The 24,529-nt window shown below is 34.2% G+C and overlaps 1 protein-coding gene across 1 annotated transcript in view; it reads left to right on the top strand.

The window, feature by feature from the left end:
- Positions 1-20,077, top strand: part of LMBRD2 (LMBR1 domain containing 2) — a 61,694-nt gene extending 41,617 nt beyond the window's left edge. The window contains exons 10-18 of the mRNA XM_025387216.1: positions 641-822; positions 1,955-2,088; positions 3,412-3,517; positions 4,009-4,106; positions 7,246-7,349; positions 8,518-8,564; positions 9,857-9,962; positions 13,269-13,398; positions 14,367-20,077. Coding sequence (XP_025243001.1) covers positions 641-822; positions 1,955-2,088; positions 3,412-3,517; positions 4,009-4,106; positions 7,246-7,349; positions 8,518-8,564; positions 9,857-9,962; positions 13,269-13,398; positions 14,367-14,427 — 968 coding nt within the window. The 3' untranslated portion in view covers positions 14,428-20,077. The remainder of the gene's footprint in view (positions 1-640; positions 823-1,954; positions 2,089-3,411; positions 3,518-4,008; positions 4,107-7,245; positions 7,350-8,517; positions 8,565-9,856; positions 9,963-13,268; positions 13,399-14,366) is intronic.
- The last annotated feature ends 4,452 nt before the right edge of the window (positions 20,078-24,529 follow it).

The following is a 24,529-nucleotide window of genomic DNA, read 5'->3' as shown; positions in this document are numbered from 1 at the left end:
TGTATTTTTTCTTACTATTTTAGAGTTGTATCCAGACATGATGCCTCCTTGTTCCTAAATGTTTCTGTGTATACTTTCTAAAAATAAAGATATTTTCTTACATAGGCAAATACAGCCATCAAAATAAAAAATTAATATTTATACTGTACTATTATTTACAGACCTTATTCAGATTTTGCTATAATTATCCCAATAATATTTTTTGTAAAAAATCCCAGATCATGCATCACATTCAGTTGTTATGTCTCCTTAGTTTCCTCTCATCTGACACAGTTTCTCAGTCTTTGTGTTTTATGATATATCAGAAAATGTTTTTGGGGGTATAGGCCAGTTTTTTGTTGAATGTCCCTGAATTTGATGTTTCTTTAAAATTAGATGCAGGTTCTGCATTTTTCGTAAGAATACCACAGCAGCAATGTCATGTTCCTATCAGTACATCACAACAGGAGGCACACGATGTCAGTTTGTCCCATCATGGGTGATCATCTGGTTAGGGTGGTATCTGCCTGGTTTCTCTGCCATTAAATTGTTGTTTTTCTCTTTGAAATTAAGTATCTTATTGGGAGATATTTTGAAACAATGTAAATACCCCATTACTCTTTTATAGTTTTCCTAATCATTTTTTTCTTTTATCTTCTAGAATGGTACTGGGAATGTCTTTTGCGACCATGGTTTTACAAGATACTTGCTGTGGTTCTGTCCATCTTCTCCGTGATTGTTGTGTGGTCAGAGTGCACATTCTTTAGCACTACTCCTGTCTTATCCCTCTTTGCGGTCTTCATACAGCTGGCAGAAAAAACATATAATTATATTTATATCGAGGTCAGTTTATTTTGTGTCTGTCGTAAATAGATGTCACTTCGTAGTATAATCCTTAACTATTTCCTCCATGTATTTCTTCTAGTAAAAATGAAAGCCATGAAGTTTTCTGCAGTGTTGTTATTCATACTTCCAGAAATGTGCTTCATTATTTTACCCACACTATAGAAACTAATAACTATTTGAGGAGAGATGAAAAGTTGCAAGGTAGTGCAAAAATCTGAGAATCTTTTTTTTTTTTTTTTTTTTGGAGGCAGAATGTTGCTGTGTCACCCAAGTTGGAGTGTGGTGGCGTGAACATGGCTCACTGCAGCCTCGATTTTCCAGGCTCAAGAGATCCTCTCACTTTAGCCTCCCAGGTAGCTGGGCCTACAGCCATGCACCACCATCCCCTGCTAATTTTTGTATTTTTTTGTAGAGTCAGGGTTTGCCATGTTGCCCAGGCTGGTCTGGAACTCTTGCACTCAAGTGATCCTCCTGCTTCAGCCTCCCAAAGTGCTGGGATTATAGACGTGAACCATCACACTTGGCCCTGGGAATACTTTGATTATATTTATGCCAGTAAAGCTACATAACTTGTAGGCCTCATGTGAGGAGTTGCCAAGGGAATGGGAAAACATGCTCACATTAGAAGGTAGATTCGAAACTTTTGGATCTAGGATGTTAAACAGTTTGAAATGTAGGTTTTTTCATAATCTTAATGGGTGATTTAAAAATTCTCTATTACTGTATTTCAATTATAGAGCATCAATAAATGTTAGAAATGGAGGCTAGACTGGGCGTGGTGGCTGTAATCCCAGCTCTTTGGGAGACAGAGGCGGGTGGATCTTTGAGACCAGCATGGCAAACATGGTGAAACTCTGTCTCTACTAAAAATACAAAAATTAGCCGGGCATGGTGGCACATGCCTGTAATCCCAGCTACTCAGGAGGCTGAGGCAGGAGAATCACTTGAACCCAGAAGGTAGAGGTTTCAGTGAGCCGAGTTTGCACCACTGCACTCCAGCCTGGGCTACAGGGCCGAGACTCCGTCTCAAAAAAAAAGAAAAAAAAAAAATGAAGGATAATGCTTGTAATTGTTAAGTGCTAAAGTCTGTTTGTTTTAAACAAACTGCTTTGTTTTTGTTTTTTTCCAGATTGCTTGCTTCCTTTCCATCTTCTTCCTGAGTATCTGTGTTTATTCTACTGTGTTCAGGATTCGTGTATTTAACTATTATTACTTGGCTTCACATCACCAGACTGATGCTTATAGCCTTCTTTTCAGTGGCATGTAAGTCGGATTATGTTTAGAAACAAGAGAAATGTCATCAATGAGTGTATTCTTATAGATCTTTTATTTTTGCTTACAGGTGTTCCGCTAACATCTATATTTCTATCAGCTAATTGATTAGGTTTAAATATTAAATTGATGTTTGTTGATTGCCAGCTAACTCCTGCTTGAGTTTTAAGGTTAAAGTAGGTGTGCTGGGTTAGGCTAGAAGGCAGAAGAAACATACTTAGTGAGCCTGGATTTACCAACCAGAGATTAGCAAGTAGTAGAAACAATGGAGAATTTAGAGACTAAGTCAGACCTAGCTGGTGTCCTAAGATTCAGTGGTCTGTCACTGAGTTGAGGAGGACTGAGAAAACCAACAAGAACAATTTTCCTGAGGAATTTAGAGAGGATTTAGAGAGATATCTTCAAGTTGGGTGAGATTGTACAATCTGTTAGTTGTTCTTATTGTTAAATGAGGTATTTATAAAGGATGAACTTAGATAATTTTGTAGAGGAGTTGACATCTAAAGTATTTTTAAGCATCTTTTTTGTTGTTTTTCAAATAATTATGGACTCACAGGAAGTTGCAAATATAGTACAAAAAGTCCTATGTAACCTTCACTCTACCCCCAGTGATATCAAAACCGGGAAATGAGAGTAAAACATTACTGTTAACTATATACTACAGACTTTAGTTCTCACCATTTTTTTAATCCTTCATTCATGTGTGTGTGTGTGTGTGTATGGATTCCTGTAGGCACCAACACAATCAAGATTCAGAACAGTTCTGTCACCACAAAAGAATTCTCTCATATTATGTTTTTTTTTATTCATACCCACACTTTATTCTCCCCAGCCCCAATTATCCAAGTGGGTTTGTAAGGCATTCTTTTTATTTGGATAGAATTGAACAACTTTATGTCTGTGCTTGTCAGAATGACATATGTTGATACAACTTCAGTTCTTTTATGTACTGAATACAATTCACCTTGAGGATGTTACTGTCCTTGTCATGCTGTGAGATGGATTTTACGGATGACTTAGTTGTAGGAGATGCATGGAAAGGCACTCCACAATTTGTGGGGATAAAGCAATGGCAGAAACCATAAAAGCAAGGAGTTTGAGGCTGTAGTCATGTAGGCATTGATGTGGCAATCTTCAGAATACCTCCCAAGTAAGTGAGGGCAGGTCACATTAAGAATTCAATGTATATATAAAGCAAATAGATGAAAATTTTAGCTATAATTATCTGAAATGTTTTTAATACATCTCAGTATAATATAAAATGTGTTTTGCTGCTTTACTTTTTATATACATATTTTTAAATGTTTGTTGCAGGCTATTTTGCCGTTTGACACCTCCTTTATGTCTTAATTTCTTGGGTTTGACCCATATGGATTCATCTATCTCTCACAAGAATACTCAGCCAACTGCTTACACATCTGTAAGTATGGTCAGAAAATGGAATTCCTTAGTTTCACTATCTATATGAGTTGCTGTTATTGTGAAATTTCTTTTAATGCCAGCAGAAAAGTTCTATAGTGTTACTGGTAAAATTTTCTCTTAAAGATTGTATATGTATTACTATTGACTAGATAAAAGTGATTTTGCTTCTTTTATGATAAAAATGTTTTTTGGTTCATATAGGTTGTCTAACTGAGCAGTATCAAAAGAACTGACCTATACTAATATTAACTTTATATTTATAGTCAATGTATATGATAATTTTGAGTAATAATTACATTAATTTTCCTTAAGAGAAAACCTCAATAAAAAGCAGATTTTAAAAAATAAGTCCATTTACTGCTTTTCTTCTACTTTTTAAAAAGTTCAAATGGATTGGCATGACTGGTTATAGGCAAATTTTCTAATGAAGGAAAGGAATGGAAATTATAGAGCTATTCCAATTTAACTTACTTTTTTCTTGCTCTTCAGATTATGGGTTCCATGAAAGTTTTATCCTTTATTGCAGATGGATTCTATATATATTATCCTATGTTGGTGGTAATTCTCTGCATTGCTACTTATTTTAGGTAAGAAACTTAACATTATTTTTTCTTTTGCTCTTAAATCTGGATATCCTTTCTCTTTAAAACTCTTTTCAATGTTTACTGATTGAGTTTCAATTTGTTTTATTGTGGCTTTGGAGAAGCTGGGGATAGTTCAAAGGAACTACTGGAGTGATCAGGTGCTATTCTCCCTCTAAAAAATTTAAAGAAGAAAGAGGTAGAGTTATTATTCTATTATAATAAATAATATTATTTTAACATTATTCTATTTAGGCTAAAAAATGATAGGATTAATTACAGAGTGTTAACTCTTAAGTCCTGGCCTTTGACACTGACAGCTAGCATAGCCTGCAAAACACCCTTCTGTCCAGCTTTTTTCTAATGACATAAATTAGCCTTGGAGCTTTCCAATCATTATTGCTGGGTGTCTAGATGCTTCAGACCATGGCCAGAACAAAGGGTCAGTTGAGGACCAATTGTAATCAAGCTGTACATTAAGACTAGAGGAGAAATTTTCTCCTGTGTCAGAAAGCACATGGAATGCTCTTTTCATGGAATTAGAATGAATGGTAGAATCTAGGCAGGAGTGAGATTCAAAAGGGTTTAAAGGATAGGTGTACTTGGCTTCTAGCATCTGTCTTTCCTTCTTTTTATATGTCAGGCCTCCTCATCCTGTACTCTGCCCTCTTTCATTGCTTAAGTGCTCCATGACATACCCAAAATACCACTTTTTCAAAAACACTTAAAAATGTTCATTGCTTACTCTTCTGAGAAAAATAAATTTTATCTACTTACTTTATTTAAATCTTCCAATACCATTTTATCTACTAACATTACAGTAATGAGTAAACAGATATTGTTTAAAATACATTCTCTATTGAATTTTTAAAAATATATTTTACTTTCTCATAAGTAAAATAACTAAAAGATTATAACTTCAAATTGTAGCAGGACGAGCCGCAGACAAGAACCCCTCAGACACCGAGTTGTAGAAGGAAAGGGCTTTATTCAGCTGGGAGCATCGGTGGACTCACGTCTCCAAAAACCGAGCTCCCCGAGTGAGCAATTCTTGTCCCTTTTAAGGGCTTACAACTCTAAGGGGATCTGCGTGAGGGTTGTGATGACTGAACAAGCAGGGAGTACGTGACTGGGGACTGTATGCACTGAACGGAACAGAACAGGACAGAGATTTTCACGATGCTTTTCCATACAATGTCTGAAATCTATAGATAACACAAGCAGTTAGGCCAGGGGCTGATGTTTAACTACCAGTCCCAGGGCGTGGTGCTGGGCTATCTGTCAGTGGATTCCATTTCTGCCCTTTAGTTTTTACTTCTTCTTTCTTTATAGGCAGAAATAGGGCATAAGACAATATGAGGGGTGTTCTCCTCCCTTAAAATAATACTTTTAATATGAACTGATAGCGAATCTAATATTTTGAGTGTTTTCTTTAGGTGGAGAAGACAGTAACAGATCTACAGTGTGAAAATGATGTATTAAAAGAAGAGTCTAGTCACACTTTGTGTGCCTAAAACTATGTTTTTATTATGTGCTTAATCATTTGAAAAGTTAATAAAGTGGAACATTAAGAACTTGTAATATATAAATTTTTTTAATGTTAGCAGTTATGTTGGCAAGATTAGCATTTCTTCTTACCTTGTTAGATGGTTATATGGATCAAGTGATATGGGGCAGAATAATGCTCTGTCAACTATAAAATCTTAGCTATAAGGAATCACTATGTCTAGAGAAAGGAAAATTGTTAAACTTAAATATAATCATTAAAAGTGTCTTTCTAATCAGGATAAACTTTGAGTGCCATTTTGTCTTTAAGGGGAAAAAAAGTAAATTTTCAGATTAACTCACAGAATAGATGTTCTGTTATAGAACACCCAAAGCAATGCCTTACTGACATTTCAATGATAGGTTGACTTGATAAGTTCATTTTCATTTGAAATGCTGCCAGAATTAGTCTAATTCCCATGCTATTAGCAATGCAGCCACACCCAGAGTGAATATTCAGACTTACCTGCCTAGAGAGCGTAATGTTGTTTCCTGACACTTTCGACAAAGATAAAACCTTCCCAGAGACAGTGATCTAATTCTGAGCTTCTCCTCCTGGAGTATAGTACTCTCACAAGGATAGGAAGATGGTAAGGAAATGTTTGAAGTCAGAGAATTAACATAATCATCTGCAAAACCCTAATTTTACCCAATGGTAATACATAATAAACATTTTTTATATGAATGAAACAAGTAGATATGTTATGGATTAGCTAGATATTTACACATTTTTCCTGCAAAATGGAATGGAGAGCTTCACTTTTTCTAAATTGCTTTCCTGTTTTCCCTTCGTCTCTCTCTCTCTCCTTCACCACTTTCTCTTCCCTTTTCCTCCCTCTCTGTGAAGAAGTACATCATTGAAAAAGTTTGAGAACTAATATAATAAAAGAACCGCTTGGTTTTTGTTTTGTCTGGGATTTAAATTCTAAGTCTGTCATTTATTAAGGGATCTTTAGCAAAGTATTTAACCCCTTAGGCCTGTTTTCTTACCTGTAAAGTGATATTTATCTCTTAGAATGATAGTAAAAATTAAATAAGAAGGCATCTGTAAATTATCTGATGTATGGTTGGATCTTAAACAAATATTAATCCTGCCTATTCACCTATCGTTTCCTTCCTTGTGTTCCATATTTCCAGTATTCTCATCTTGTACAACAATCAAATTTAAAGTAAATAGCAAATAAGATATAAGGTAGTAGGCTTCAGATAAGATATAGTAATCAATTTGTAGTATATAAAAGCTATTTAAATAGTTAACTAGATCAGAGGGAAAAAATTGCTCTTAAAATATTATAGTTATCATTTTACCATCTTGGTGTAATTGTTTTCTGAAGGTATGCTGATAACTTGACTTAATTGACATCTATAAGAAACCTGAATATAGTGCATACCCTAATCAGTGAAGTACAGGGCATACACTTCTTAGAAAGGGAGATAAGTGGTACTTCTTGAGGCATGTCAGATGTGACTATAGATAACTATATGATAACAGATAATGAAGCATAGTCTTCTTTTGGAGTGACAATGCTAAAGAATAATTCATCTAAATATTTACAATGTGAAATAATGGTTGTCTTTTTTAAAAACCTGCTTTTATTAGTTTGGGAACCCGTTGTTTGAATCTGCTTGGTTTCCAGCAGTTTATGGGAGATGATGATATGACATCAGACTTAGTTAATGAAGGAAAAGAATTAATCAGAAAAGGTAAGATTTGTCTTTTAAAATAAATGAAGGGAAAATACTAAATGCTAAGACTCAGCATACAAAATTAATATTTGTATAGTTTGTGAATAATTTTTAATCTATCCTAAGAAATTATCAATTAATGCAAATTTATAGCTAAAAATGTACATGTAGCCTTCCTAGCAAAAATAATTTGAAAACATAAATAATTGTTTTATCTGTCTTTAAGAAATTCTGAAGCTTAAATTATTAGTATGTCTGCAGCTAGATAACACCCTTGTTTGGTCTTGGAATCATTTTCATGTTTACCTTGAAACATAATTGCCAAACTCTGTACAGTTATAAAGCTCATTAATTTAAAGAATCATCAGTTTGATACTGCATGGGAAATCATTCAAGCAAAGGCTACTTTTTTAGAATGTGATGATCATTAACAGCCTGTTACAATGCATGGCACTCTGGTAGAATCAAATCACAAAACTGAGTGTATTAAATTTACTGATGTTCAAAGTGATGGTAGCATGGAGGGAAAAAAAGTTGACTTTTGGGACGTTGGTTCTTAGACATTCTCCCCACTTGAATCTGGGGCTTTTGTGTGATTATGGGTTGAATGTAAGCCAAAATATATTGCAGCTCCAAAGTAAGTTAGTGTAGCCTTCACATGCTCTCCTATTAGACCTCATATGGCATAGCACATCCAGTCCTGGGTAAGATTTTTAAGAATAAGACTGATAAATTAGAAGGTATTTAGAGAAGGACAGCTAGAATTATGAGTCTGTAGAGCATATCCTGTGGGAAAAAAGTGAAAACATCATGTTTGTAACCTAAAGAGAGTAACAAAGAAAACCACTCCTACAGAAAGAAGAGAAATATGAACTTAACTTAGAAGATAGGAATGAAAGAGAATAGAATTTACAGAGAAACAAATTTCAGGTCATTGTGAGAAAGAACTCTTTGTTCACTAAAGTTATTTAAACAGAGACTACAGGGCCATCTGCAAGAAAAATACAGAAGGCATTCACTATTGAGTGAGGTAACCTCTCAAATTCTTTCCAGCAATAACGTATAACATTTGATTTTGTGATAATTTAAAAGAAATATCAGTCATAGCCCAATATCTTTACTTCAGTTACACTATGTCTAATTAAACCATGTTATGCCATATTTGAGATCATTTTTCTGTCTTTAGAGAAGAGAAAAAGGCAAAGGCAAGAAGAAGGCGAAAATCGAAGAAGAGTAAGTACAGTATTAATTTCTGTAATCTGAAGATTAATTTGAAATATTTCTTAAGAATCTTACTAATTTGGAATAATTAGCTAAAGACAAAAAAAAAGTGGGAAAATGTTATAAGATATTTTTAAAGAAAGGGAATTTTAATACTTTCAGGTATATACACTAAGTATCCTGACAGACCTGTTCTAAAAGTCATTAGTAATACATTACTTCATGTTTGGCATTGAGCAGCTTCTTGCCTAAAGTAGGTGCTCCATGAATATTTGTTGAATGAATGAATAAATAAATTTGTGTGTTCTTGCTATTAAAGTGGTTTTAATTGCTTTAAAATTGTTTCTCTTTTTTTTGGTGCTGTGATACTAATTTTATTCCTCCTTAATTTTTCTTTAAGCCTCCATTTTCTGAGGCAAACTAACCTCCTAGAAAGTGAAAAGGCAAAAAATGAGTAAAATCTAATTATAATTACCACATATTTTTAACAAATAGGTGTATATACTGGCAAAGCAAAGACTAACTAGTAGTTGTCTTTGTGTATCTTCATATATGTGTATCTTATTTATTTTAGAAGGCAGAACTAGAACCAAAGAGTAGAAGTTACTAGAGATAGATTTTTCTTCTCTATGAGAATTTCTAAATTACACGATTTACCAGAATTGCAATAGGCTTCTCAGACATAGAAAATTACATGCTATCTAGTCAGAGAGCCAAAAAGCATCTGGCAAGGATATTTTAGAATGAGACCCTGCACTGCATGGAAAGTTGCATTAGGTGACTTCTAATGTCCCTTTCAATTCGAAGAATTTAATGAGTAGAATCCAGTTAATATGGTTTTACTACATTTAAGATGACTCACAGTGCCGCGTGAGTCATAGACTAATTATGTTTGTATACAGCTTTAGCTGTTGACTTTTTAGCTCTCTAATATTTGTAGTTTATTTGAGTGAAAAAAAATTTTGTTAACATCTATTAGTCATTATGGGTTCTTATAACTTTTGCATGGTCTAAGTAAGCTTGTAGTAACATTGTTTTACATTTTAGATAGATGAATAACAATCAAAGTTAGCAAAAATGTCTCTGTCATTTGTAGAAGTTAAAATTTATAGAGACTGTGACTTCAATAAATCATATAAAAATAAAAACATTGACATATGATTATAATTATATTGATTACTAATGAATTTCTGATGAAAATAAATTATATTACATTGCATATGTAATCTCTTGACATTAATGGATTATTTTCTGTTCTCTTATTATGTTCTCTTATTGTATATTTATTTTCGCTTCTTTTCTAGGAATGGAAAGAACGTTATGGACACAATAGAGAAGATTCCACTAGGAACAGAAATATTCATACTGACCCCAAAGAGTCAAACTTCTCAGATGTTAATACCAACCGTTGTAAGTAGTTTATCTTCTAGTTGACTTGGAAATTGTTTCTTTATGCTTGCTTGCATAAAGATTGAGTGTTAGAATACTCATCCAGAAATGCCTTTGTAGAATTATGAATGTGTATTTGCAGTGACTTTTTTTTTTTTTCCTCGCATTCCTCAGTATATAGAAGGAAGGGGAAGCTCAAATATGTACTCTGGTAGGGAAACGAGAAACTGGGGCATCAAATAAATAGTTTTAAGTATACTAACCCTAAATAATGTAAGCACTTATCCCAGGTATGTTCTAGGCAGGTGTTTATTTCTACTATTTACCTTGATGATTTTCTTTCCTATTAATTGATGTAGGTTATTTGATCATTTTTATAATAATTTATTGACTGACCCCTATAAGTTAGGCATATTCCCAGGTATACAGCAATACAAAGAAGGTATGCTTCTTGTCCTCAGGATGCTCATAATTGAGTGAGGGACTGATACCAGACAGAAGCCATCTGCCACCAGGTTGGGTTTGGAAACCTTCCTGTGTCACTGACCCACACTGACATGAGGCAGAAGCTATTTAGGAGGTGCTAGGAAACCAACTTTTCCTAGAACCTTGAGCTGAATAGAAGAAAGAGGTTGTTTCTGGAGAGATGTAAGATTGCCGAGGCTTCAGTGCACAGAGGATGGAGGAGAAAAACTGAGCACTCTCACCCACTCAGCTGCAAGTTTCGCACTGAGTACCAAGCAATAGTAGTCAATTGTTGGAGGAGGAATAGAAACATGGAGAAGACTCCCTCTGTTTCATATCCATATCCATGCAGGAACTACTGAAATCTGAGAGTGGAAAAAGAATTCTGAGAGAAACCATCTGACACTTGAGGCCCTACTAAGTACAAGGTCATAGGATTTCATTACTAGAGAAATGTGAAGTCTGTAGGGACTTAGGGAAACTAAAGCAACAACCAAATCCAAACTCAGATCAACTATAGGTTGAGTGCAGACCTCAACAGTGATGATCTAATGGAAGAGGTGTGCCCATTCCGGGCATAAAACTATGATTTCTTTCCATCTTTTCCTTCTTTTACACATAATGTCTGGCTTTTAACCCAAAATTATGAGATATACAAGAAAGTAAAATAATATAAGCCATTTTCAAAACATAAAATAGTGAATATACCAGACCCAGAGGTGGCTCAAATGTTGAAATTATCAGACAGTGCAGTGACTTTAAAGTAACCTATTGGTATGTTAAATGATCTGATGGAAAGCTTGGACAATGTGCATGAACAGATAGGATAGAATTTCACCGGAGAGATGGAAACTATACAAAAGAGCTAAATAGAAATATTAAAAATATTTTAATTAGGCTGTGTATGATATTGTAGATTTCTCATGACAGCTCTGATGGAAGGATGCACACCTGATGCAGAAGGAATTCAGCTTGGGGAATGGAAAAAGAGGGCCTATCTTAGGAAAGAGTTTTTATAATGAAGAAATATTTCTGTAATAAGGACATGTTTAGCTGAGTATTTAAGAATGAATAGTACTTAGCCAGGTGAAGGGTATTTTAATTAGAAGGGAGACTAAGTGCGGGACATTGTGGCATGAGAGAACCTTTGGGAAAATGTATGTTTTTCTCTGTAACTAAAGCCTAAGCATGGTGAGGCTAATAAGAGAGGGGGCCACAGAGGTAGTTGAGGAACAGATATTGTCATTCTCCAGTGTTTGGATTTGGGGCCAGGCACTGTGGCTCATGCCTGTGAGGCTGAGGTGGGTGGATCACCTGAGGTTAGGAGTTCGAGGCCAACATGGTGAAACGCCGTCTCTACTAAAAATACAAAAAGTAGCTGGGCATGGTGGTACGCACCTGTAATCCCAGCTACTCAGGAGGCTGAAATGGGAGAATTGCTTGAACCCAGGAGGCGGAAGTTGTAGTGAGCCAAGATCATGTCACTGAACTCCAACCTGGGCAACAGAGCAAGACTCCATCTCAAAAACAAAAGAAAAAAAAGTTTGGATTTTGACCTAAAGGTAAGGTTTCAATCTGGGAAGAAGTATGATAAGATTTTTGGTTTAGAAAGATGAATTTAATGGCAGTATAAAGCATAATTCTTAGGGAAGTGAGATATAGAAACCATTTCAGAGACTGTTGGGTAATGCAGTCAAGAAATAATTAGGGCCTAAAATAAGGCAGTTGTCTTGGAGATGAAAAGAAAAGGATTTATTTGAAGGACTTTACGGTAGAATAAATAGGAAAGGGCTGAAGCTTTAGTTAAAACTGGGAAATAGGATTCTGTAAAGGGATTTGGACGCTTGCTTACCACAGAGTAGAAGGAAGTTTACAGAATGGAAAAATCTGGCAAGACAGGAGAATGCTTAAGAGAGGAGAAATCACAAAGCCATAGGATGATGAATTAGAGAGAATCTAGCATGTATTGGGCAATTGCAATTTGCTGAATGAGTGACAGAAAAGATGAAGAGACTTGCATTTAGGACAAAGTCCAAGCTTACAAAAATGTAAATATGATATAATTGGCTTGCATTAAGTTTTCAGAAAGAACTATATCATAAAGCTGTTGTAAATTTACTTGGACTCCTCTGAACAACATTGTGAAAATTTGGTTTGTTTATAAAGAAATCCCTCTCCACATAGAGAAAGGAAAGTTAGTTTTCTTTATCTACTGTCTGGTATGATAATCATTAGCCACATGCAGCTATTGAGCACTTGGAACATGTTGAAATGATAATATTTTGGATATATTGTGTTTAAATGTATTAAAATTAATTTCACTTGTTTCTTTTTACTTTTTAATATAGCTACTAGAAAATTTCTAATTAAATATCGGCTTGCATTCTCTTTCTATTGGCTAGTGCTACCCATACTCTTGCCTTACGGTAAAAAGACTCACACCTTTTTTAAGAGTTTGAGCTGATTACACCTTAAAGTCCTAGCCAAGAAGTGAGGTTTACTGTAAAACTAACTCAAACTACTTTTGTTAATGAACAGTTTCACCATTGTGATACCGTAGTTAAATGTTAATTCTGAGTTACACTAATGAAATGTTTGCACTGTATCTGCTTCTGAGCTTAGAGAGCTTCTTAGCTAACTACAAGGCTAGAGAACTTTTCCTTGCTATATTCTATTATACTGCTTATAATTTTAATCTGATTTTAAGGAACCATGTAGTTATCTTTTCTTATGTTCTTTATCTTCACAATGAAAATTCAGATTCCTTGGAATTTTGATTTTTCTTTCTGTACCTCCATAGACTGTGACCCATAAATTAATAGACAATAGGGAAGTAGACATTTTTTCCCACTTCCTTTGCAGCTGCATTCAAATATACCAGGGCTAATAACAGGACTGAAAGGGACCGGATAGAACTTCTCCAAGATGCAGAACCTTTGGATTTTAATGCAGAAACATTCACTGATGATCCTCTTGAATCTGAATCAGGAAGGTAAGTTCTGGATGTGACATTTTAGCTGTAGCATTCCTCTACAATTTTAATAATACATTGACTTGACAAGGTTGAAAATAAGTAAGTAAAGGTAAAAGTAAACAAGTGATAAGTAAAGGAAAATGTTCATTTTCACTAATAATAAAAAATGAAGTAACTTTTGATACCTTTTTAGACTTTCTAATGCTTTTATATTTTTAAAATTATATCATCCAGTAATGGTAACTAAAATTGTTATCTTCATACAATACTAGTGGAATTATAAATAAGAAAGAATAATTGAAATATATAGCAAAGGATCACAACAATATTTATATGCCTGTTTCTGATTGTCCCATTTGTGAAATTTATCATATTTAGTAACTGCTGCATAGGAGTGTCTAGATGCCAGACACTATTCTAAGCCCTTTAACAAAAATATTGTAATTGTATGGTTGCAAATTCAGTTGAATTTAAATCCAGAGAGGCTCAGTAAGCTGCCTAGAGTCACACAACTTGTAAATGGCAAGTTAGGCATTCAAATTCCAGTATTCTGGCTAAAGTCTGTACTTTTAGCCATTATCCTATGAGGACATAATTAAATAAAAGCAAAATATCATGTGCACAGAAATGTTTACTACAGTATTGCCTCTATGCAGTAAAAACCTAGGTTATATTTATATGCATCAATTGAGAGTGGTTATTGAATTGATTAATCTCCCAGATGTGTCTTACATCCCCCGCCCCTTCTTTTTACATCTCTCACTCTGTCATGCATATATACTAGGGTCTAAAACAGTTGCTGGTTGATTTATAATTAAGTCCTTTTGGATAATATACTTGGAGGGTGAGTTTCTGCTTTCAGCTACTGACTAGATTTTACAATACTTACAAATTATGTGGCCACCCCCTTTTAATGTATTCTTGTTTTCTTCTTTTCCTTTATTATTTTTGATGCCTCAGATCATTTCTTTATGTTCCCTTTTTAGGTATCAGCCTGGTGGACGATATCTCTCGATGTCTCGCAGTGATATATTTAATGATGTTTAAAGTCTGAAAAAGTTTGTGGGACCACTAACCAAGGTCAACACATCAGTTCAGTCTTGATGAACATCTGTGTACCCTAGAATTTCCTCTATACTCAGTGAAAAGTGTCAAGATAACAAAAAAGACACTGAGAATTAATTATATCTTAGGATTAATAGTTTAATGTGCATTGAATAGAGTATCACCTTTTCCAACAAGATTTATTACATATCATTTCCTAAGCATCTGCCTTAGAAGTACAGTTACAGTGGAAGGATTTTAAAAAAGATCAACATATGTTAAGAACATGCAGTTCAGTTTGTTTCAGATTAATTTTTTTTTCAGGAGAGTTATTTTAAAGATTCAAGGAAGCCATAAGTCATACTAAATAACATTATATACAGTTTGATTATTGTGACTTACGTTTTGTTACTTCTAAAAAATATATTCAACCTGTATTTCCCAAAGAAATGTAAGTGAATGGAGACCTCAAATAATAACTGTATTCATAAAACTCATGTCTTAAAACAAGGCTTACTTCTAGACATAACTGAATGTAAAAAGTGCTTTTTCAAATCTGTTTGCAAACTAGTGGGGATTTTTGCATGTATAAGATTAAGATTATACTTCAACTGATGCGTGTCTGTGTATTTAGCATGTGTACTGTAATCAGGTGATAATAGTATTCCTTCAGTCTTTGTAGTAACTGGATTTTTTTATGCTTCTGGTATTGCTTTATAAAAGATTTTCATTTCAGAAAACTATGTTCACATTTATCATTTAACCTATTGATTTAAATGTTGATCATGCCATTCAAGGATAAATCCTAGGCGTTAATGGAAAATAGTGTTTTTTTCTTTTTAGTAGTCAAAGAATCCAACAAAATCCTTTAATATTTAAAGGTACCTGTTCATACTTTTTGAGAAAAAAATTGGTTATTCAAAGGTAAAAAGTGAGTCAATTTACTGTTATTACTGATACATTGTGATTTATAGAAAACCAAACTATATTAGAATGGAAATGTGTAATAACTTGTTGGTTAAACATTCTTACTAAATAGATTGTTTTAACCTTTGTGTTTAAGCTAAATTTATGTATTATATTTTAAAGCACTAGTGTTTTATTGAAAAGTGAACATATTTGATCGCAGCATGCTTGCAGAGAGTTTTCTTATGTCCCTAGAATATTTGCAACTCTTACTGAATCCATGCTACATTGGGTGACCATACTTCAGCTTGCCTAATACAGTCTCAGTATAACACCTCGTATCCTGTTTATTACTAGTGATTACTTTCACCCTCAAGTATCCCAGTTTGAAAATGAATTATATGGTTCCCCTAACTTGAAGTTAATCTTTCCCCAAGACATAAATTTAAATTTTTTTTTCTTTTTAATGAATATTATCATGTAAGTTTTTTAAAAACACAGCTCTATGCAGATATTGAAAGGAATAGAGCATCATCTTCATTATCTGAAAATTTTGATCTTTGGGTTTTTACGATCTTTGAGATTAGATTCTTTTTAAAATAATTATCAGTGGATAGACTTGCTCTGAATTGAAGGTCATATAGACTACACTGAAGAACACATACGTACAGTCTTTTCATGTGAAGTGTGACCAGAGAGCAATAAGCCAGGAGCAGAGATACTTTGATGCTCTTTGTAATTTCATGATTGACTAATTGAATACCTTGGGCAAATCACGTAGCTCTTCAGTGCCTCAAGTGCTTCATTTTGCACCTTCATTTGCAGAGTGCAGATGATACTTGCTATTTACCAGCTGATCTACCTTACAAAGCTATTGTGAGGAAGTTGAGTTGGTGTTTACTTACTGGAGTTTATAACTGTGCTATTTTTCCTAGTGATACTTGAAGGTATTGGATGGGGAAAATGGTCATCCAAGAAAGGGGTCCAGTTTCTTCTTATTACAGAAAAGCTTACAAGTCCCTAAAGCAAAAATGCTTTTTGGACTAATTCATCAAAAGTCCTGTGAAACTAGTGTTGTTTTATTTAGTCTTTGGGTTTACTTTGAAATAATTTCTTAAATATAATGTTTCTCTTCAGGTTTTGTAATGAAATTAAAATGCTGTTGTTGAAACAGAAGCAGAAAAGAAAAGAAATTCGCCAATTACTTTTATAACTAACGTTTATAATGCCCTAAGATAAATTGGTAGGAATGTATAAGGTAATGTTACCACTTTTCTTTAGTATTAAATTTTTTATGGTTATAATAATTGAAGTATATACATGCATACACTTCACAAACAGTATAGATTCCTTTATGACTTTCAAGCTATATTTAAAATAATATTTGGTTGTTTCAGTGATTCAGAGTATTCAACTTTTTAAGCAGAATTTGTCTTACAGAATGTTATTTACAATCATATAAAAATGTTATTTTGTTGGATAAATTTGAGTTCAGAAGGCAATGACTTGACCCGGAAGACTGAGTTTATTGCTGGGGAACCAAGTTAATATTTGTCAAACCACCTTGTGTAAAAAACTGTAGTGGTACAAGTTTTCTCTTTCGAGAAGCTTACTGAAATATAATGACATCTACTGCAAAATAGGACTACTAAATGCACATACTTTACATGCAAAGTACATTTCTTAAAGAATTATTTCTGGTAATTTTTGATGACTTTGTTACTTGATAGTAAGTATTTGTTTAAAAATTTCCAAATTATTATTTAAATTGTTGTTAGGTAAGAATATTCAGTAAGCCAGTAATTCAGAATAACTATTTCAGAAAATAATAACAATCTATTAATGTAATGAATCACCTCTAAATTACTTATTAACTTCTTTTACAACATAAATAACTTGTTATCAATAGAACATTTTTGTAAAAAACAAAAGAAAGTATAAGTTTAATTATTAAAATTTGCTCTCTTACCAAATGAATACAAGGGCTTTTGAATAATCTCATTGCATAAGAGGCACTCATTTCACAAAAATGGTAAGAACTAAATCAAAAGATTCAAGGATTTTCCCTCTATAAAGAATCAGAAAATTTGACAATCCAGAAATTCAAAAAAACATTCTGCCAGTTGACTTTTTTGGACTACTATTTGATTAGATGATCGGTTCTGAAATTAAACTGGATGTATGCCCAAATTAAATTAGCATAGGAATGTGTGTGGTTTTTTTTTAAAGTATATTTTAGCATATTAATAGAGAAATTTAATTTACGTTCAGTTACAAACCTCATTCTTTATAGCATTAATAGGTTTAGGGAATGTTCTTGATGGTGTGCTGATTACCATATTAGAGAAAAAATAAACTCCCCATATTATAATTCACTTGTTTAATAAGGTGAGTTTCTTACTTGTGATTTGAGTGGACCATGCCTAAAAATTACAAGTATATTTGCGCTAAGCAAAAAAATATGTCCCTGAAAAATCTTAGCATACTTGAATCATAAAATGTAATGGATTGTATTAAATTCTGAATGTTAAGAAGTAAGTGGATTTAGGATTTTGTCTTTCTTTTCTTATGTCTTCTCTCATTCCTTTATACCTTTCTTCCTTTCTGAGGCCTATGTTTATATAGTATGACTTTTAATCTGCTGAAAGATTTTCCTTCTGTTTTGTGTACAGAGTTGTTTTTGATGAGTAGTACACTTAGAAGGAACCAGTCTGACTACAAATCCCACTACTTGAAATAGCAATATTGTACCTAAAGTAGTCAAATAGATTTTGCTAGACAACTAAGCAACATCTGAATACAAATGTAAAGTATGCTGGCTCAGTGTATCTTTTAGGTCACTAACTTGGACACATCAGTAAATAAATTATTTTCAGTGTAATATTTTTACATAAAAATAGATTTCCCCCCAAAATTTAGGATTTATTTAGATTATTGAGACATCTTTTTATGAAAAGGAATTAATAAATAACATACATCATCAAAACTTTTCTTAGGAGAGTTGAAACAACAGAAGAAGGTTACAGAAGGCCTTCTAAAATATGAATTCCCATCTGTATGAGGTACTTCTTTCCAACTCAGTAACTTTTTGCCCAGAGACTTGGAAGACCAGACAATGTTTTCTTTCCCCTTTCCCGACTCCTGGAGATCAGGCGCTAGGAGCCATTTCCTCCAGTAGGGCAGGCCGTAGTTCTGCTCTGTCTTACTTCCCACTGTAGCAGGAACATGTCCACTCCTCTGATTCCTTCCGTACCCAACCTGGTTTAACTAAAATTTTATTTCTATTTTCAAAAGATTGGTCCATTGAGATCAATTGAGGGCTTACTGTAATTTTTAAATCTGTTAATAAAGCAAGAATATTGGCATGTTCCTCTTCTCATCAATATCCTAAAAGATGTTTGCTTTTTACACACTCCTTGGGAAAAATTAACCTTTTTTCACTGAAAATATTTCCTTTTGTGATTATCTTGATCTCAAATTTTGTGAAAGAATTTTACTGTACTTAGTTCAAAAGAGTAGAAAGAATGATTTACTATTGCAGACATATGTAGGGTAAAATAATTTATTTAAACTGCAACACCATTTAGAGTTGATATTGACATAAATGTTATTAGCCAACTAATTTGGAACTGTATGTCTCAACAATGCTGGCAAGTATCTTCCCTGCTTAGTATACCAAGTTGTAGGGGAGAAACTGTATTTATTTTTTAAAAGCAATCCAATGGATTTGTTTTTGTTCATATTTTGAAAACAAGTTGTAGGATTTTTCTTATTTTAGAAGGTAGAAAATATGTGGACCTGTGTTTTAAATCACTATAATATGTATTTATAAATTGTAACATTGAATGATACAACAGAGCTCTAATATTGATGTTCTCACTTTCTGATATTTAATTTTTATAAATGCTTTTGTAAGTAACTAATTGTAGTATTGCTTTTAAATAGTTTTAAAATCTATCTCAAATAAGTTCTGCCCAGACCTATTTCCTTAGGACAGTATTCTAAAGTTCAGTAGTCCAGTGTGAGCTTGAAATACTCCTACATCCCTTCAGTGATTTTTTTACATATACCAATACGCAGGCAAATAATTAATATACCAAAAACCTAATTTCTGCATTGCATTAATAAAATACTTGTTATTTTGCCTTTATCTAATTCAGTTGATTAGGTGAAATAGAAAATCTTTTCAAATGTGCATATGATCATAATTTTTCAAAATGTTACTGTGGTCATTTTTGGTGCATGATGCCAAATTTATCTTTAGTCAGCCATTGCTACCTGATATGTAATGACAAATGTTTTATTGTCTGATCATTGGGTTGTAAATTAAACTACCTTTTTCTCTGTAGATTCTCACTACATTTTCAAATGTGTATTTGGAAAAAGCTGCAAAGTGCTACCTATAAGCAAATTAGTAACTTTGGCCTTATCTATGCATAGTGTTCTCTCAGTTTGGTTTTGATAAATTCATTGACTTGAAGTTCCTTTGTAGTATTTTAATTTATTGTGATGTAATGAATTTTTTGAAATGTTCATTTGATTAGCTGTTAAAATATAGGAAAGAATGTAGCTTTGCATGAAATAAACTACATTTCTACAAGTTAATAAGAATTTTGCTGATTATTTGTATATTTTACTTAATTTGAGATTAACATTCTTTTAAGTAGATTCAGGCGTTCTTTGTTCCCTATCAATGTATTAGCAAATATGACAAAATAAATGTTTTAAAATAAATATGTGTACTTTAGTTTCCACATTACTTTTTCTTATGTTTAAAAGTAATTATAGGCCAGGCGTGGTGGCTCACGCCTGTAATCCCAGCACTTTGGGAGGTCGAGGCAGGCGGATCACGAGGTCAGGAGATCGAGACTACCCTGGCGAACACAGTGAAACCCTGTCTCTACTAAAAATACAAAAAAGTTAGCCAGGCGTGGTGGTGGGCACCTATAGTCCTAGCTACTCAGGAGGCTGAGGCAGGAGAATGGCTTGAACCCAGGAGTTGGAGCTTGCAGTGAGCAAAGATCACGCCATTGTACTCCAGCCTGGGTGACAGAGCGAGACTCTGTCTCAAAAAAAAAAAAAGTGTGTATGTATTGAAACATATTGTACCCCATAAATACGGACACTTATGTATCAATTTAAAACAAAAACTTATTTTAAAAATTTTTAAAAAGAGAAGTAACCCCCTCACTACAAAATGCTTAAAGAAAATTAGATCAGAAACCAATGAAACTGAAAATGGGAGAATAGCAGAGAAAATCAACAACACCAAAAGCTGGGACTTTAAAAAAAAAAAGATCAATAAATTTGATGAAAAAAAAATTTTTTTTTTTTGAGACAGAGTCTTGCTCTGTCACCCAGGCTGGAGTGCAGTGGCGCAATCTCAGCTCACTGCAAGCTCCGCCTCCGGGGTTCACACCATTCTCCTGCCTCAGCCTCCTGAGTAGCTGGAACTACCGGCACCCACCACTACGCCCAGCAACCTTTTTTTTTTTTTTTTTTTGTATTTTTAGTAGAGATGAGGTTTCACTGTGCTCTCGATCTCCTGACCTCGTGATCCTCCAGCCTCGGCCTCCCAAAGTGCTGGAATTACAGGTGTGAGCCACCGCACCTGGCCAAATTTGATGAAATTTTAACCAGGCTAACCAAGAAGACAGAGTAGGCTGCTTTCCTGTATACCAAGAATGAACAATTGGAATTTGAAAATTGACAAATGGGATCTCATTAAACTAAAGAGCTTCTGCACAGCAAAAGAAACTACCATCAGAGTGAACAGGCAACCTACAGAATGGGAGAAAATTTTTGCAATCTACTCATCTGACAAAGGGCTAATATCCAGAACCTACAAAGAACTCAAACAAATTTACAAGAAAAAAACAAACAACCCCATCAAAAAGTGAGCAAAGGATATGAACAGACATTTCTCAAAAGAAGACATTCATACAGCCAACAAACACATGAAAAAATGCTCATCATCACTGGCCATCAGAGAAATGCAAATCAAAACCACAATGAGATACCATCTCACACCAGCTAGAATGGCAATCATTAAAAAGTCAGGAAACAACAGGTGCTGGAGAGGATGTGGAGAAATAGGAACACTTTTACACTGTTGGTGGGACTGTAAACTAGTTCAACCATTATGGAAAACAGTATGGCGATTCCTCAAGGATCTAGAACTAGATGTACCATATGACCCAGCCATCCCATTACTGGGTATATACCCAAAGGATTATAAATTATGCTGCTATAAAGACACATGCACACGTATGTTTATTGCGGCACTATTCACAATAGCTAAGACTTGGAATCAACCCAAATGTCCATCAGTGACAGATTGGATTAAGAAAATGTGGCACATATACACCATGGAATACTATGCAGCCATAAAAAAGGATGAGTTTGTGTCCTTTGTAGGGACATGGATGCAGCTGGAATCCATCATTCTTAGCAAACTATCACAAGAACAGAAAACCAAACACCGCATGTTCTCACTCATAGGTGGGAACTGAACAATGAGATCACTTGGACTCAGGAAGGGGAACATCACACACCGGGGCCTATCATGGGGAGGGGGGAGGGGGGAGGGATTGCATTGGGAGTTATACCTGATGTAAATGACGAGTTGATGGGTGCAGCACAGCACCATGGCACAAGTATACATATGTAACAAACCTGCACGTTATGCACATGTACCCTACAACTTACAGTATAATAATAATAAATAAATTTAAAAAAAAAATTCCATATATAGGTGAGATTATACCATAAAAAAAAAAAAAAAAAAAACACTATTTACATTGGTCTTAGCTAATAGAGTAAGAGAAGAAAGGGAATAAAAAGTGTACAGATTCTTTTTTGTTCACAGATGACATAATTGTCTATGTAGAAAGTCCAAAAAAAATGACAGAATAACTCCTAGACTAATAAGCAATTATAGGCCGGGTGTGGTGGCTCATGCCTGTAATCCCAGCACTTTGGGAGGCCAAGGAGGGCAGATCACGAGGTCAAGAGATCAAGACCATCCTGGCTAACAATGAAACCCCATCTCTACTAAAAATACAAAAACTTAGCCAGCTGTAGTGGCAGGTGCCTGTAGTCCCAGCAACTTGGGAGGCTGAGGCTGGAGAATGGCGTGAACCCAGGAGGCGGAGCTTGCAGAGCTGAGATCGCGCCACTGCACTCCAGTCTGGGTGACAGAGTGAGACTCTGTCTCAAAAAATTAAAAAATAAGCAAGTATAGCAAGGCTACAAGAAACAAGGTTAATATACAAAAGTCAATAGCAGCAATGGACAAGTGGAATTTGAAATTTAAAACACAATAACCTCTATATTGGCATCCACAAAAATGAAATACTTAGGTATAAATCTAATGAAATTTATATGAGATCTGTATGATGGAAACTACAACTGATGAAAGAAATCAAAAAACTAAATGGAGAAATAGCCCATGTTCATGGATAGGAAAACTCAACATGTCAGTTCTTCCCAAATTGATCTATAGGTTCAATGTAATTCCATTTAAAATCTCAGCAAGTTATTTTGTGGATATTGACAAGCTGATTCCAAAATTTATATAGACAGGCAAAAGACCAGAAGAGCCAACACAACATTGAAGAACAAAGTCAGGACTAACACTACTCAATTTTAAGTCTTACTATAAAGCTCCACTCCAGTAGTTAAGGCATTGTGGTGTTGGTGAAAGAATAAACAGATCAATGGACCAGAATAGAGAGCCCAGAAACAGACCCATATAAATTTAGTCCATTGATCTTCAACAAGGGAACAAAAACAATTCAATGGAGATAGACTTTTTAACAAATGGTCCTGGGACATTCACATTCAAAGAGATAAGTGTAACCTTTCGCAAAAATTAATTCAAAGCTGATCATAGACATAAAAGTAAAACACAAAACTATAAAACTTCTAGAAAATAGCATAAGAGAAAATCTAAGTGATCTTGGGTTTGGCAATGAGTTTTTAGATAGAGCACCAAAATCACAAATCATGGAAGAAAAACTGGAAGCTGGATGTCATTAAAATTAAAACTTCTGCTCCACAAAAGATACCGTTAAGAGAATAAAAAGCTAAAAAGCCAAGCCACAGACTGAGAAAAATATTTGCAAAATGTAGGTATCTTATACAAGATTTATATCCAAAATATACAAAAGAACCCTTTAAACTCAAAGATAAACCCAATTAAAAAGTGGGCAAAGGATCTAAACAGACACCTTACAAGATATACAGATGGCAAATAAGCATATGTAAAGATGCTTAGTGGACTGCATCATAAGGGCATTGTAAATTAAAACAACAATAAAATACCACTTACTACAATGGCTAAAATCCAAAACACTAAATAACACCAAATGCTGGCAAGGGTGTGGAGCAACAGATACTGTCATTCATTGCCAGCCACTTTGGAAGACAGTTTAACAGTTTCTTACAAAGCCAACATGCTCTTTCCACATGATTCAGCAATCAAGTTCATAGGTATTTACCCAAATGAATGGAAAACTTACGTCCACACAGAAACCTGCACACAAATGTTTATAACAGTTATATTCATAATTGCCCCAAACTGGAAACAACCAAGATGTCCTTCAGCAGGGGAATAAATAAGCAAACTGTTGTACATCCATAAAATGGAATATTATTCAACCTCATAAAACTATCAAACCATAAGAAGACAAGGAGGAATATTGAATGCTTATTAATAAGTGAAAAAAGCCAGTCTATACACTGTTTGATTCCAACTATATGACATTCTGAAAAAGGCAAAGCAATGGAAGCAATAAAAAGATCAGAGTTCCAGTGGTGGTGGGGTGGGAGAGAAGGGATACATCGATGGAGCTTGAGATATTTAGGGCAGTGAAATTATTCTCTACTGATACTGTAATGGTAGATGTGTGATGTCACACATTAGTTAAAACCCACAAAATTTTACAAAGCATGAACCCTAATGTAAATTGTGTGCTTTAGTTAGTGTATCAATATCAGCTTATTATCAGCTTATCAATAGTAACAAATATACTAGTGCAAGATGTTAATAGGGAAACAGGTGGGGGTTCTCTGAACTTTCTGTTCAATTTTTTTGTAAACCTAAAACTGGTCTAAAAAATAGCCTGGGCCAGGTGTAGCGGCTCATGCTTGTAATCTCAGCACTTTAGGAAGATGGAGTGGGTGGATTGCTTGAGTT

This window comes from Theropithecus gelada, chromosome 6 (assembly GCF_003255815.1).
Source record: "Theropithecus gelada isolate Dixy chromosome 6, Tgel_1.0, whole genome shotgun sequence".
In the NCBI taxonomy this organism is placed as follows: domain Eukaryota; kingdom Metazoa; phylum Chordata; class Mammalia; order Primates; family Cercopithecidae; genus Theropithecus; species Theropithecus gelada.
Note: the sequence above shows the minus strand (reverse complement) of the source record. Positions and strands in the feature narration are given on the sequence as shown.